This window comes from Rhinatrema bivittatum, chromosome 3, assembly GCF_901001135.1.
Source record: "Rhinatrema bivittatum chromosome 3, aRhiBiv1.1, whole genome shotgun sequence".
In the NCBI taxonomy this organism is placed as follows: Eukaryota; Metazoa; Chordata; class Amphibia; order Gymnophiona; family Rhinatrematidae; genus Rhinatrema; species Rhinatrema bivittatum.
In genome coordinates, this window is record NC_042617.1 from 321,537,401 (window position 1) to 321,551,574 (window position 14,174).

Genomic DNA, 14,174 nt, shown 5'->3' on the forward strand with positions numbered 1-14,174 from the left:
CCTGGTCAACTTAGCAGTGAACGGTCCACTGCGCTTCAGCCACCTGACCAACCTTCTACGGCAGGGTCTACAGGCAGATCGCTTTTGTCTAGCGGCCTGGCTTATGAAAGGAAGCGGTTAAAGCGTAAAGGTTACTCGGATGCAGTCGTTTCTACCCTTCTGCGGGCCAGGAAGACTTCCACGTCGCTCACCTATGTCCGGGTTTGGAAAGGTTTTGATTCCTGGTGCCAGGGGTGCCACTTGTTCCCCCGACGGGCCACTATCGTCCACCTACTATCTTTCTTGCAAGCTGGATTGCAAAAGGGGTTGTCTTACAGCTCGCTTCGTGTTCAGGTCTCGGCCTTGGCCAGTCTCCGTGGCAAAATTGATAGTCTTTCCGTGGCGGCTCATTCGGATGTGGTTCGGTTCTTGAAGGGGGCCAAGCATTTGAAACCACCGGTGCGGGCAGTCTGCCCATCTTGGAGTTTAAACTTGGTTCTTCGGTCTCTTTGCGGATCGCCTTTTGAGCCACTGAAATGAGCGAAGCTTAAAGATTTGACACTTAAGACAGTATTTCTCGTAGCTATCTGTTCGGCCAGATGAGTTTACGAGCTTCAAGCCCTCTCCTGTCGAGAGCCCTTTCTGCGTATTTCTGATTCCGGTATCTCTATTCGCACCGTACCTTCCTTCTTGCCTAAGGTAGTGTCGGCATTTCATGTCAATCAAACCATCGAGTTACCGGCTTTCTCTAACACGGATAAGGATTTACGGCGGTTGGATGTCTGTAGGGTCCTGTTACGCTACTTGGAGGTGACTAATCCGTTTCGTCTGTCAGACCACCACTTCGTTTTGTGGAGCGGACCTAGGAGAGGGGCTCAGGCTTCTAAGACTACTATCGCATGATGGTTGAAGGACGCGATTGCTTCTGCCTATATAGATTGCGGATGCCCAGTGCCGGAGGGCCTTAAGGCGCATTTTCTTCAGTCTCAGGCGGCTTCCTGGGTGGAGAGTCAGTGTGTGTCGCCACAGGAGATTTGTCGGACGGCTATGTGGAGGTCCTTGCACACTTTTGCTAAACATTACCGGTTGGATGTAAGGGATCCCAGAGTGGATTCTTTTGGCGGTAGTGTACTTCGCGCGGGACTCTCCAGGTCCCACCCCATTTAGGACAGCTTGGGTACATCCCAGCAGTCTGGACTGATCCTGGTACGTACAGGGAAAGGAAAATTAGTTCTTACCTGTTAATTTTCGTTCCTGTAGTACCAAGGATCAGTCCAGACGCCCGCCCGTACGCAGGAGAGTCCAATCAGCTGTTCATGAATTTTTTCTTAGCATGTTATCTAACGACTATCTTGTTCTTTCTAGAGGTTAATGTTATTCCTGGAGCGAGTTTAGTTTTAACTTGATCTAGTCACTGGTTGCAAAAGCGTATTTGCTGTTTTTATTTTACACGAAATTTCATCTATGGCAAGTTCATTCTGCTTTGATATCGATAATACTGAGGGATTGCAGGTGGCACCCCGGGTTATATGGGTGGTGCTTTTCAGTTTTCTCTCTGACTCCATCTGCTGGAAGAGAGGCATAATCCAGCAGTCTGGACTGATCCTTGATACTACAAGAACGAAAATTAACAGGTAAGAACTAATTTTCCTATTTCAATTACCCCAGTACTGACTGGGTGAATGTTACATCAGGACATGTTAGAGAGATAAAGTTCCCAGATGAAATAAATGACTGCTTCATGGAGCAGCTGGTACAAGAACCAACAAGAGGGGAAACTGTTTTAGACCCAGTCCTTAGTGGAGCACAGGATTTGGTGTGAAAGGTAACTGTGTAGGAGCCACTTGGCAATAGTGATCACATCATCATCAAATTTGACTTATTAATTGGAGGGAGGGCACTAAAGAAATCTACAGCGACAGAATTTCAAAAAAGGGATTATAACAAAGTGAGGAAAATGATTAGGAAAAAAGGAGCAACTGCAAAGGTTAAGAGTTTATATCAGGCATGGACTTTGTTTAAAAATACCATCTTGGAAGCTCAGACCAGATATATTCCTTGCATTAGAAAAGGCGGAAGAAAGGCTAAATGACTACGGGCATGGTTATAAAGTGAGATGAAGTGGAAAAGGGATCTAAATGAAGAAAGTTTTATGCTTGCCGCCCGCAGCACCCCACAGCTGGCATCACTCACCCACTGCCTCTTGCTCCCTCCGGCCCCTGGCGTCCTCGCGGCAGCAGCGAGCCGCTCCCGCCATGCTCCGACTCTGGCCCAGGCCTCCCACAGACCGCATGGCGGCCGAGATGCCACAGACCGCCGCTTCCAGCCGTGCCCTCCCTAGGCACATGCATGCACCGCCATGGCTCCTTTTAAAGGGCCAGCAGCCGGAAATCTGGGTCCGGCCCCTTGAGATGACATCAGGCCCTTCTAGCTCCAGCTGACTGACTTGGCAATGAGTTCCATAGTTCCTGCTTCAGCGTTCCTACTTCGGAGGTTCCTGCTTCAGCGTTCCTACTTTGGAGGTTCCTGCTTCAGCGTTCCTACTTTGGAGGTTCCTGCTTCAGCGTTCCTGCTTCAGAAGTTACTGTGTCAGCGTTCCTGCGTCAGCGTCCTGGCTTCAGCAGTCTTCTCTCCAATTCTTGGTGATAGCCATCAGTACCTCGACTCCTGCTCTGGCCCTCTCCGGGTCCCCTGTGGACCTCGGACCAGGCCTTACCACCACCTGCTGTCGCCTGCCTTTGACCTTGGATTGGACCTGACCTTTGCCTACTACCATCTGCCTCTGACCTCGAACAGTACCTGACTTTGCCTTTTGCCGCATGCCTTTGACCTCGGACTGAACCTGGCCTCTCCTTCAACCGCCTACCTCCAGTTTTGTCCCTCTCAGGCCCAAGACCCAACACTGGCATCCCTTGGCCGCTACCCCAGGACCAGCCATGCAGAGGCCCACCTAAGACCAGCCGGCCCCGGCACCCAAGGGCTCAACCTGCGGGGAATGTGGGTTGGTACTGGCAAAGTTCCTGCCAGCCTCTGCTTCCCGTCCGGCCTCGCCTCCCAATGGTGAGGACCTATGGGACCTGCTCCCACAGGTAGCTCCAACACCACCTTGGGTCAAGGGTCCACAAACCCTAACAGGAAACAGCATAAGTACTGGCAAGTTAGATGCAAAGCACTGATAATAAAGGGAAGGAGCGAATTTGAAAAGAAGCTTGCCATGGAAGCAAAAACTCATAAAAACTTTTTCAGGTGCATTCAAGATAAAAAGCTGTGAGGGAGTTAGTTGGCTCATTAGATGATCAAGGGATAAAAGATACTTAGGGATGACAAAGCCATAACAGAGAGACTAAATTAATTCTTTACTTTGGTATTCACTGAAGAAGATGTAAGAGATATACACATGCAGAAATGATATTCAAAGGTGATGATTCAGCAGAACTGAAACAAATCTCAGTGAACCTGGAAGATGTACTAGGGCAAATTAACAAACTAAAGAGTAGCAAATCACTTGGACCCGATGGCATACATCCCAGAGTACTGAAAGAACTGAGAAATGAAATTGCAGACCTGCTATTGGCAATTTGTAAACTATCAGTAAAATTGTCTGGTAGTTGAAGACTGGAGGGTTGCCAATGTAATGCCAATTTTTAAAAAGGGCTCAAGGGGTAATCCAGGAAATTATAGACCAGTAAATCTGACGTCTGTGCCAGGCAAAATAGTAGAAACTATCATAAAGAACAAAATTCCTGAACATAGATAAGCATAGTTTAATGGGACAAAGCCAACATGGATTTAGCCAAGGGAAGTCTCGTCTCACCAATCTGCTACATTTTTTTGAGAGCGTAAATAAACATGTGGATAAAAGTGAGCCAGTTGATATAGTGTATCTGGATTTCCAGAAAGCATTTGGCAAATTCCCTCATGAGAGACTTCTTAGGAAATTAGAAAGTCATGGGATAGAGGGTGGTGTCCTATTGTAGCTTGGGAACAGAGACCATGTGTTGCGATGATCGGGTAGGATATTTGCTGAGCTTGCTCCATGTGCTTGTCCCCTTGCTGAGAGATTATTAACATTAAAAGAGTGAAACAGGGCTATAAATCACAAGTGCCTGATCTACAGACTGCATGGATAATTTTGTAGTTAAACAAAATCCAGAGATGACGTCCACAATTCAGAAAAACGACAGACTGGCTGGGAAACAGGTTGACTCCAAGATGGTGGCGGGCCTGCAAACCCATGGGTATCAATTGGAACAGAGGTCCTGGTAGCTGAAGTGACTGCGGCGGCAGTGGTGAATGCGTCGGAAGAAACGTTAACTCACATTTCTAACAATATCGCATCTACGAATGCAACCTTATCCGATATTTTTATTTTATTTATTTGTAGCTTTTATGTACCGACATTCATTTAGTAACATCACATCGGTTTACAATTAACTAAAGAAACAAACAGAGGCTACGCAACGGAGAACTGCTGATATAGAAAACGATGCACACAGAGCTGGTATCTCAGCTGGAATCTAAACCCAATGAACCGGACAATGGTTCTTGCAGAAATAGTCTGAGAGCTGCGGGTTCTGCAGAATCAGTTCCTGATCACAAACTGCATAGTCTTTTGGAATCTTGGCTGTTGTGCAGGGCTGGGCCTAGGGGCACTCCTTGGCAAGGTTCAAACTGAGAGAGAACATCAGCTAGGACTGGAGCACAGTAATCTAATAATAAAAGACACCCCCCCCCCACCCGAGCCATCACTGCAAAGCTCCTTAACACAGTTTCTAACTCTGAGATATTGCAAGCTTGCCAAAAGTGTAGACAGCCGAGACACAATGGGAACTACATTTTGATTTTTCAGGATTATTCCACCCCTGTGACACTGTAAAGGAAAGAATTTGCTCCAAGCTGTTCAGCATTATTTAAAAAAGCAAATAAGATTTACATTGCAATACCCAGCCAGGCTGCAACTACTGCATAATGGCTCATGGCGCACAATAGATCAGGTCTCCGGAAAGAAAGAGTTTTTGGCTTTGCTTCCACGTGGCTGATTGGACATTGCAGAGCTGTACCTGGGAAAGGGAAGTACTGGTCATACTGTCTGCTGGTTTGCTGACTATTGCTTATTGATTTGCTTATTGCTTGCTTAGATATTCAGCTTATTGTTGCTCATGTGATTTTTGATTCATGATGTGAGTTGGGGAGAGGCCCCTGATTGTGGCTTAAACTGGTCCCTGGGCCCAGATGGTAGTTTAATATTGTCTGGGGTAATGTTTCGGAAAGGAAGTAGATAGGGGAGGAACAAGGGAGGGCTGGCTGGAGGGGAGGTGATAATATCTGATAATAATGTGTAGCACTTGGAAGGGAATCCTCTAAATCTAGGATGCTGGGCTGATACCATCCTCCACTAAACAGAGTCTGTGCTGGGGGGCTGCCAGAGTTTCACATTTTGAGCATGTGTTTGGTAGAGTGCAGTTCTTGATATTTTGGATGAAATATGGATGACGGTATAAGAATTGTATCATGGAATATGGCTGGATTTGGTTTCCCAATAAAAAGGAAAAAAAAAATGCCACAATTATTAAGTAGACAAAAGATTCAAAGAGCTTATATCCAAGAAGCACATTTAATTGAAATAAGAACATAAGATATACCATACTGGGTCAGACCCAGTGTCCATCAAGCTCAGTATCCTGTTTCCAACAATGGCCAATCCAAGTCACAAGTACCCAAACATTAAATACATTTCAAGCTATAATAAGCTATAAATCTCAAGCTTATTAATTAATACCAGTTTATGGATTAGGAACTTATCCAAACCTTTTTTAAACCCAGTAACACTAATTGTCGTAAGCACATCCTCTGGCAATGAATTCCAGAGCTGAATTATGCGCCGAGTGAAAAAGAATTTTCTTTGATTTGTTTTAAATGAACTACTTGCTAACTTCATGGAGTGCCCCCTGGTCCTTCTATTATCTGAGAGAATAAATAACCGATTCACATCTACCTGTTCTAGACCTCTCATGATTTTAAAGACCTCTATCATATCCCCCCTCAGCCGTCTCTTCTCCAAGCTGAACAGCCCTAACCTCTTTAGCCTTTCCTCATAGTGCAGCCGTTCCATTCCCTTTATCATTTTGGTTGCCCTTCTCTGTACCTTCTCCAGTGCAGCTATATCCTTTTTGAGATGTGGCGACCAGAATTGTACACAGTACTCAAGGTGCGGTCTCACCATGGAGCAATACAGAGACATTATGACATTTTCCGTTTTATTCACCATTCCCTTCCTAATTCCTAACATTCTGTTTGTTTTTTTGACTGCCGCAGCACACCGAGGAGGAAACTAAAAAAACTATGCAGGGAGAGGGTAGATAATCGTTATTATTCTGCTGCCCATAATAGAAAGGGTGTAGCGATATTAATCACCAAGCATGCACCCTTTGAAAATGTATTTGAAATGAAGGATCCGAGTGGTAGATCTGTGATCATTGTCGGCAAGCTCTCTGGTAAATTAATCACCACCTGTAATGTATGTTCCCCAAATGTATGTGCCCACTTATTCTTTGTTCAGTTGATATAAACTTTGATAGCTAAAAAAAAATAGAGGAAAATGCCTCCGTCTCAGAGAAACAATCATCAAAAACACAGAGAGAGAAAAAGCACTGAGTGAAATTATACACACGAAAAGTCCAAAATATAAACAAACAACTCAAAAGAAGTAAGAGTCAGTATGACAACACATGTCAGCAAGCCAGGCATAAGCACTTCCACCAGTCTTCGCATGCATTCACCCACAGAAAAGATTTTTCATTTTCTCTTGCAAATAAAATAGAAGGCGAAGGTGAAGCGTGATACAAGGTCTCTGAATGATGGTAACAATTCCTGACATTAGTTAACGTTTCGTCCTGGGATAGCATTAGGGATTAAGACGAGAAAGGGCCGTGAAATTTCAACACTTATTTGAAAAAAATGCTGGTGTTCAAAACCGGACCTGAATCTGATCTCAGAGCGTTAATCAGACCCCAATATTTAAACTGTATAAAACTGGTGGACTAATGGGAAAACTGAGAAAGTGGCCAGGCAGAGCAATCCTCGGGGCTTTGGGGGACTCGCTTGTGAGCGAGTGCATGGTCTGAACAACGGCCAGGTTATCGGACCAGAAGAATTGGAGCATCCGCACCTGTACGGCCAACCCAATGGGGAATAATCCGAGAAAGGCGATTTCCCGATGAATGCCCAGACTCTTCCAACGTGAAGGCCATCGTTCTGCACACCATCTCCCTGCCAGGTAATCTCCAAACCCCAGGCCCCATCGTCTATAGCCATTCTCAAATGGCCCAGCAACCCAACCTAACGCACATCCTTTTCTGATCTTATGCACAATTGTATCCCCACCATCCCTTGCTGATCGTAGATTATCGGCCTCTGTTGTAGTTTCTGGCCCTTCTGAGAACCTGGCCTAAAGCCAGCTCGCTAGCTCAGGCTGATAATCTTTTCATAGGATCCTTAACTTGGGCAAGTTGATTGGAGTTGGTGCTGTACAAAAGTCAGACACCCCCTCTCTACCAACCCTAATGCTGATCTGGCTGCCGGCAGTGCACCCCACATGCAGGTCATGCCCCTGCATATCTACAATAGCCAGGGTTATACAACCGACAGAGGGGTTGTCTTGGTTTCATGCCCCCCACCACCCTCTGAATCTCGAGGGCTGAGGAAACCTGAAAAGCCCGCATGGCAAGTTGCACCCCATGCACTAGGCTGGTATGTGTTGCCCAAAAAAACAGGTAGAACCTCCTGCCCCGGCCTGTAGGGGCTGATCTGGAAAGCCATAGGTCGATACCCTTTCGATCCCAATTTAAGCTAGGATTAACCATATGTTGTGCCATGCTGTACCCCTGTGTGTGTGGTATGTACCACAGATCACATCTTGGTATTTGAACAGGGCACAATATTTCTTCGGCTTTTTTTCACCAGTTATGCTTGGAAGGATTATAAAGGCGGATGACCAAATCGCTAAAGTCCTTGTTATGATAGGTTTGTCTTTAGCTGCCATCTTGCCAGACTCGTGCAACTTTGGTTCAACACCTTCCCCAAGCCTCCTACGTAATTAAAAAATGTCAACATACTCAGTAGGACAAATTTTACTGCTTCCGAAACATGCGTGGTGAGCGAGCCTACCATACCTATGTAATGAGCCAGATTAAGAGCCGGGCAGTTCCGGGCATGGTCGCCATAGCGGCGGATCCAGCTGCGGGCTCATGGCCCTGGGGGCTGATCCAGCCTGGAAGCCCCTTCGCTCGTCTCCTCTGACAGCTGTAGGAGGACCCGACTGTCGCTCTGCTGTAACCCCCGAGAGCAGCAACGTTACCCCGCCGGTGCCGTGGACAGTTGCTGCCGCCATCGCCCCCCTCGATGCCGAGTCTCAGCCCGTTCTCTGACGGTTTTAACTGCTGCGGCAGTGCTGTGAACGTGGGAGTCCCTCCTTCAGGCGGGCTGGGAAACGGGCAGCCTGTGTGCCTGAGGAGGGGCGCGTGGTGCTTGGCCCCCGCTTCCGGCTCTTGTTGCACCGGGGCCCGGACCTGCGTTTTTTGGACTCGGTGGCATCATTGTCCGATGCGCCCCGGAAGGACCGGAGGAGACCGAAGGAGGAAACAGGCAGGCTGTGTGAACAGGAAAATAGATAAATAATCCATCCGCCCCTCCCATGGAATTGGAATACGGCCTGCCCGCACGCAAAGGAGAAGAAAAGGGGATGGGAGCTTAAGGCTGCGGAGAAGGAGAAAGCATGAGGGGGCAGATTTGCTGCAATAACAGTTGGGGTGGGGGGCATTTTACTTATCATTTTTTTATTATTATAGCACAGACCAGGGCGGCAGAATAACCCCAAATTATAGTGCCCCAATGAAGGCTCCACATTAGGAGTCACCACTCGTCGCTGAAGATAACCTTGAAATCTTCTGCTCAGTCAGGCCGATGCAAGGTCGGCAGGCGGAAAACGGGCGCTCGCTCTCCTATCGCACGACGATCGACCTCTCCGGGGTGCCCGATGCAATATGCAAATGGGCTGCCACGGTTAAAAAAAGCAGGCGCTGGGGGAAATTGTGCGAGTGCCCAGGAGAGGTGGCTGGCGGCGGGTTAGGAAAACGGACGCTCAGTTTCACGAGCTCCCCTTTAGCTGACCTGTGCCCAGCCTCACGTTAGGGAAACGGACGCTCACGTTTTAAAAAAAATTTTTTTTACATTTCTACTTTTTCAGTTCCTCCGATTTAATATCGCCACAATACTAAATCAGAGGACACTTTTAGGGCTCCTCAAAAATTTACACCTAGAGTAAAAATGTGTGTGCCCAGCGCACATTTTTTTTTTTTTTTTTTTGCATGGGGAGAGGGGGGAAGCTAATAGCCTCATCAACATGAATTTACATGTGATGAGTTTTATTAGCTACGTGCTCTCCTGGCCGTGAGTTCTGGATGCACTAATCCCTGTTTTGCATCGGAGGTTATGGACGCGCCTCCAAAACATGCTTGCAATTGCGTGTTGAGCTGTGCGCTGCGGCCTTCACAAGGTATTGCAGCGGCCTGATGCTGCAGCTGCAGTCAAGAAAGCAAATAGAGTTGCTAGGGATTATTGGGAAAGGAATGGAGAATAAACCAGAGAATATCTGTATCACTCCATGGTGCGACCTCATCTTGAGTATTGTGTGCAGGTCTGGTCACCCCATGTCAAGGAAGATAAAGCAGAATTAGAAAAGGTACAGAGAAGGGTGACCAAGATAAAGGGGATGGAACGATTTCCCTATGAAGAAAAGCTAAAGAGGATAGGAATCTTCAGCTTGGAGAAGAGATGGCTGAGGGGAGATATGATAGAGGTGTTTAAAATAGTGGGGCCGATGCAATACATTGCGCTCAGCCGAGTGCACTATATAACCCGCAGTCTGACTCGGGTTGAATAGGAGCTAATGAATCCCCTAATGCAATAAGGGGATTAGCGCCTATTGAAAGCACAAGGAATGAGTCTAATAGCACTAATCACATGCAAATGCATGTGATTGAGGCTATTAGCATTCACTCCAGATGCAAAAAAAAAAGGTGCATCTAGAATGCACATTTAGCACTCCTTAAACCAGTACAGAAAAGCAGAAAAAACTGCTTTTCTGTACTGCCTCCTACTTAATATCGTCACGGCTTGGCCGCACATTTTACTTTGTATTGCAGGTAACTAATAGGCTCATCAACATACATTTGCATGTGATGAGCGCTATTAGTTTCGGGGGGGGGGGGGGGGGGGGGTGTTGGCCGCGCGTTTTCCACGCGCTATTACCCCTTACTGTATAAGGGGTAATAGCTCGTCAAAAACACGTGGCCAAATGGGGGCTAAACAGTGCACTCGGCCGAGCATACCAATCTGTATCGGCCTGAATGAAATTATTAGGTAATACATTTAAAACCAATAAGAGAAAATATTTTTTTACTCAACACATAATTAAGCTCTGGAATTCATTGCCAGAGGATGTGGTGAAAGCTATTAGTGTAACTGCATTTAAAAAAAGGTTTGGACAAGTTCCTGGAGGAAAAGTCCATGAACCATTATTAAGGTGGAGTTGTATAGATCCCCTGCTTATTCTTGGGATAAGCAGCATGGAATCTCTCAACCCCTTGGGATCCTGCCAGGTACTTGTGACCTGGATTGGCCACTGTTAGAAACTGGATACTGGGCTTGATGGACCTTTGGTCTGACTCAGTATGGTGAGTCTTATGTTCATATATTCTTCAGAACCCCATGCAGGCTTCAAACTGATACCAAGGCATGAATACAGCACAGATGGCTAAAGAGCGGATCTTTATCAGAGCCACTTGCAAGCTTCAATCTAATACATACAGTACCTGAATGTAAACCGATGTGATATCTCAGATCGAATGTTGGTATATAAAAATAAATACATGAATGTAAAGCATATATCACACAGATAGCTGAAGAGTGAATCATTTCCAAAGCCAAGCATCACAGTGACACACATAAAGGTTGAATACAGCATGGATAGATGAAGAAGAGATCCTTATCAGAGCCTCATAGGAGTCACATTGATACATTTTAAACATGAATTCAGCACAGAGAGCTAGATCGTGGCTTTAAGGAATGTGATTATAATTATTATGCAACTTCTATCACAAAAAGTGCAAAATTAGAAGAGATAAATTATATCCAGTGAAAACATTAAAAGCCCCCAGGAAGAAGACTACAAGAGAATGCTACAGAAGCAGTAATATGTGGAGAGGCTTAGAGGTACGGTCCCTCTGGCAGAGGTCCTGAAGTTGAGAAGCTTCGAGCCACCCAGGTCAGGCGGAGCCAGTTCTGCTTTCACAACCGGGGTATCTATGGAACTGCAATGGGTCAAAGCCAGGACTGGACCGGCCTGTGACTGCTGACCCGGAGTGACAGAGACGCGACAAGAGCCCGGGAGAAAATCTGCAGCTCGGTGGGCTTCCCCCTTGCTATGGCCCCGTGCATTCTGGTACCTGTAGTATTGGTTTGCCCTGCGATGCCAGGCATCTGTCTCCCTGCAGGAGCCGAGTCCCTGGGCAGCGCTCATCAGCTCCGAGGACAGGAAGGGAGGGATTCAGTGTCTCTGAGGAGGGACCGTGCATTTCCCCCAGGAAGAGAGACAGGCAGGGAGATGCCAGCCTCCTCCCACTCCCCAGGACAGCTGTGCTGGGTGGCTGGGAAGAGAGTTTGGATCTCACGGACTCTGCCAGCAGTGCCTGGGGGAGGAGAGAGTCCAAGTGTGTGTGTGGAGGGGGTGGAGGTACTAACTTTTCCATAAAAGTTCAGTGCATTTTTTCTGTTTCCTAATATGCAGCAGGGCTGGCTGGGAGGGACGGGGCTGAGCAGCACCTCCTGCCAATGAAGCGGGGAGGGCCGCCTAGGGTGGCAGGAGATGGCATCACTTTCAGCTGCGAGCATGGGTAAGAGGCAGTGCTGGCTGCACGGGAGGGGGCTGATCCTTCGGCTGAGCACCCTGGCTCTGACCCTCCTGCTCTGCATGCAGCCCTGGAGATCTTGCTACCCTGGCTCGGGGGAGCTGCAGGTGACCGGCAGGGGCCACCGGGGGAAGCACCAGCCCCAGCCAGGAGAGGGCTCGCCCAGCCGGAGGCAGCAGGGAGAGGGAGCTGCAGACTCCAGCCCGGAGACTGGACCCGGGAAGTGTGGAGAGCGGCCAGCCGGACAGGGCAGGAGAAAGGTCGGTGGTACTGCAGGCGCCGAGGCCGGCCGGGTTGGGGGACAGGGTGCTGGGCTGGGCTGGCTCCGCTCTCGGGTGTCGTGCTGGGACCAGCTCTGGTAAAAGCCCGTGCCAGCCTAACAGAATGCCCTTTATTGCTTGGCATGGCTTTTATTGATTGATTTCTACACGGCCCTGCAGAGCGGTTTATATCCGGGTACTGCAGGTATTCCCCTATCCCCAGAGGGCTCACAATCTAAGGGCTGTATTTACTAAGCGTCAGGGCGCATGTTATAAAATACAATTCCCGCGCACAGGTGCAGGTGGGTTTCCTCTAACGCGCGCAACGTGGGTGGGTGGGGGAATATTATAAAGAAATACGCGTCCACGCAACAGGGCCTTCCCCAGTTCCCTCCCAGTCCGGTCTAATTAAGGAGCGGACTGGGAGGGAACTTCCCTACCCCTAACCCTACTCTTCCTCCCTCTCCTCCCCGACCCCTGCACTAACGCTACCTATCCCCAGTTTTTTTATGTTTGTACTTACTGCTCCTCGGGAGCAGAAGTAAACCCCGCGTGCTCTTCCCCAGGGCAGCGGCTAATGGCTCTGTCGTGGCCTGCCCCTCCCCCCCCCCCCTTTCTTTAGGCCCGGCACTTCTGCGCGAGGTTATGCGTGTGGCCGGGTCCTTCCAAAAATGCGTGTGGCACGCGTAAGGCCCGGCCACGTGCCTAACCCCCGCTATTTACACACATGGCCCTTTTAAAATCGGGCCGATAATGCACAAAAAACCCCGGCATTTATCGCATGATGAGACACAATATTCAGCCTAAAAAATACAGATCCCTATTTCGATGAGCTACTTTGCATGCATGCATACAAATTTTCAAATGCTTGCAAAGCAGCTCATCCATAGATAATCTGAGGCAAATTTAAGAATGCAGCAGGTCAGAAATATCGCGATTCAAAAAACCTGCGAGAGAGCCGGCGCTCCCTGTTGAGCGCCGGCTCTCCCGACGCACGCCCAGGCACCCCTCCTGGGCGCGCGATTCTCTATTTAAGGCCTTGATTTATCAAAATGCGGTAAGTATCGCATGTGATAGCAAAAGGGGTGTGGCTACGTGAAGAGCTAAGCTAGTGCAAATTGCAATAGGATCCAAACCTGTTGTATTTCCCACATATAACCACTGGGGGGGGGGGGGGGGGGGGGGGGAGGGGGAGGGAGGGAGAGAGAGAGAGAGAGAGAGAGAGAGAGAGAGAGAGAGAGAGAGAGAGAGAGAGAGAGAGAGAGAGAGACTGGCTGTAATGTCATCTCCCTAGATAAGTATTTGTATCCCTATGGACGGCTCACCTAGTAACTCGAGGTGAGGGTTAGATATCAGTGTAGGGGGTTAGGGGCCCTTTTGACATTCAATGTTAGAAGTACGAACAGAACAGTGCTCTCTTGTGAACATTTGATGACCCTCGGAGTGAGGGTCCATCAAGCTAGGTTGAGAGAACCTTGCCCGAATCTCATCTTTGAGTGAGTTTCCTCACTCCGAGGGTCATCAAATGTTCACAAGAGAGCACTGTTCTGTTCGTACTTCTAACATTGAATGTCAAAGGGGTCCCTAACCCCCTACACTGATACCTAACCCTCACCTCGAGTTACTAGGTGAGCCTACCATAGGGATACAAATACCTATCTAGGGAGATGACATTACACTCTCTCTCTCTCTCCACCCCCCCCCCCCCCCCCCCATCTAAATAGGCATTGCACCATACGATATGGTGCTATCACATGCGAAAAAGCCTTAGTGCATTTTGATAAATGACTCCCTAAATTAGGCCAGGTGCTAGGGACAAGGGGTTAAGAGTAGCAGCACTGGGACAGTTCCCCTTCCTCTAAAAAAAAAAAAGAGCCTCGGCATCACCCTCCCTCGAGCGTAATAGCTGAGCGCCTCCTCCAGGCACTTTTGAACGTGCCAATGAGCGCCGGCCTGGCTCGGAGCAGAG

General features: G+C 48.2%; 1 protein-coding gene across 5 annotated transcripts in view; it reads left to right on the top strand.

Annotated features, from left to right (window-relative positions):
* Positions 1-14,174, top strand: part of METTL24 (methyltransferase like 24) — a 50,028-nt gene that overhangs the window by 3,014 nt on the left and 32,840 nt on the right. Inside the window, exon 1 of one of the 5 annotated variants that reach the window (XM_029595270.1) lies at positions 11,813-12,205. The exons of 1 other annotated variant lie outside the window; for it this stretch is intronic. In XM_029595270.1, the coding sequence (XP_029451130.1) occupies positions 11,903-12,205 (303 nt within the window). In that variant the 5' untranslated portion in view covers positions 11,813-11,902. Of the gene's footprint in view, positions 1-11,812; positions 12,206-14,174 lie in introns of those variants that run through there. 3 more of the 5 variants (XM_029595272.1, XM_029595271.1, XM_029595273.1) reach the window with 3 other exon arrangements.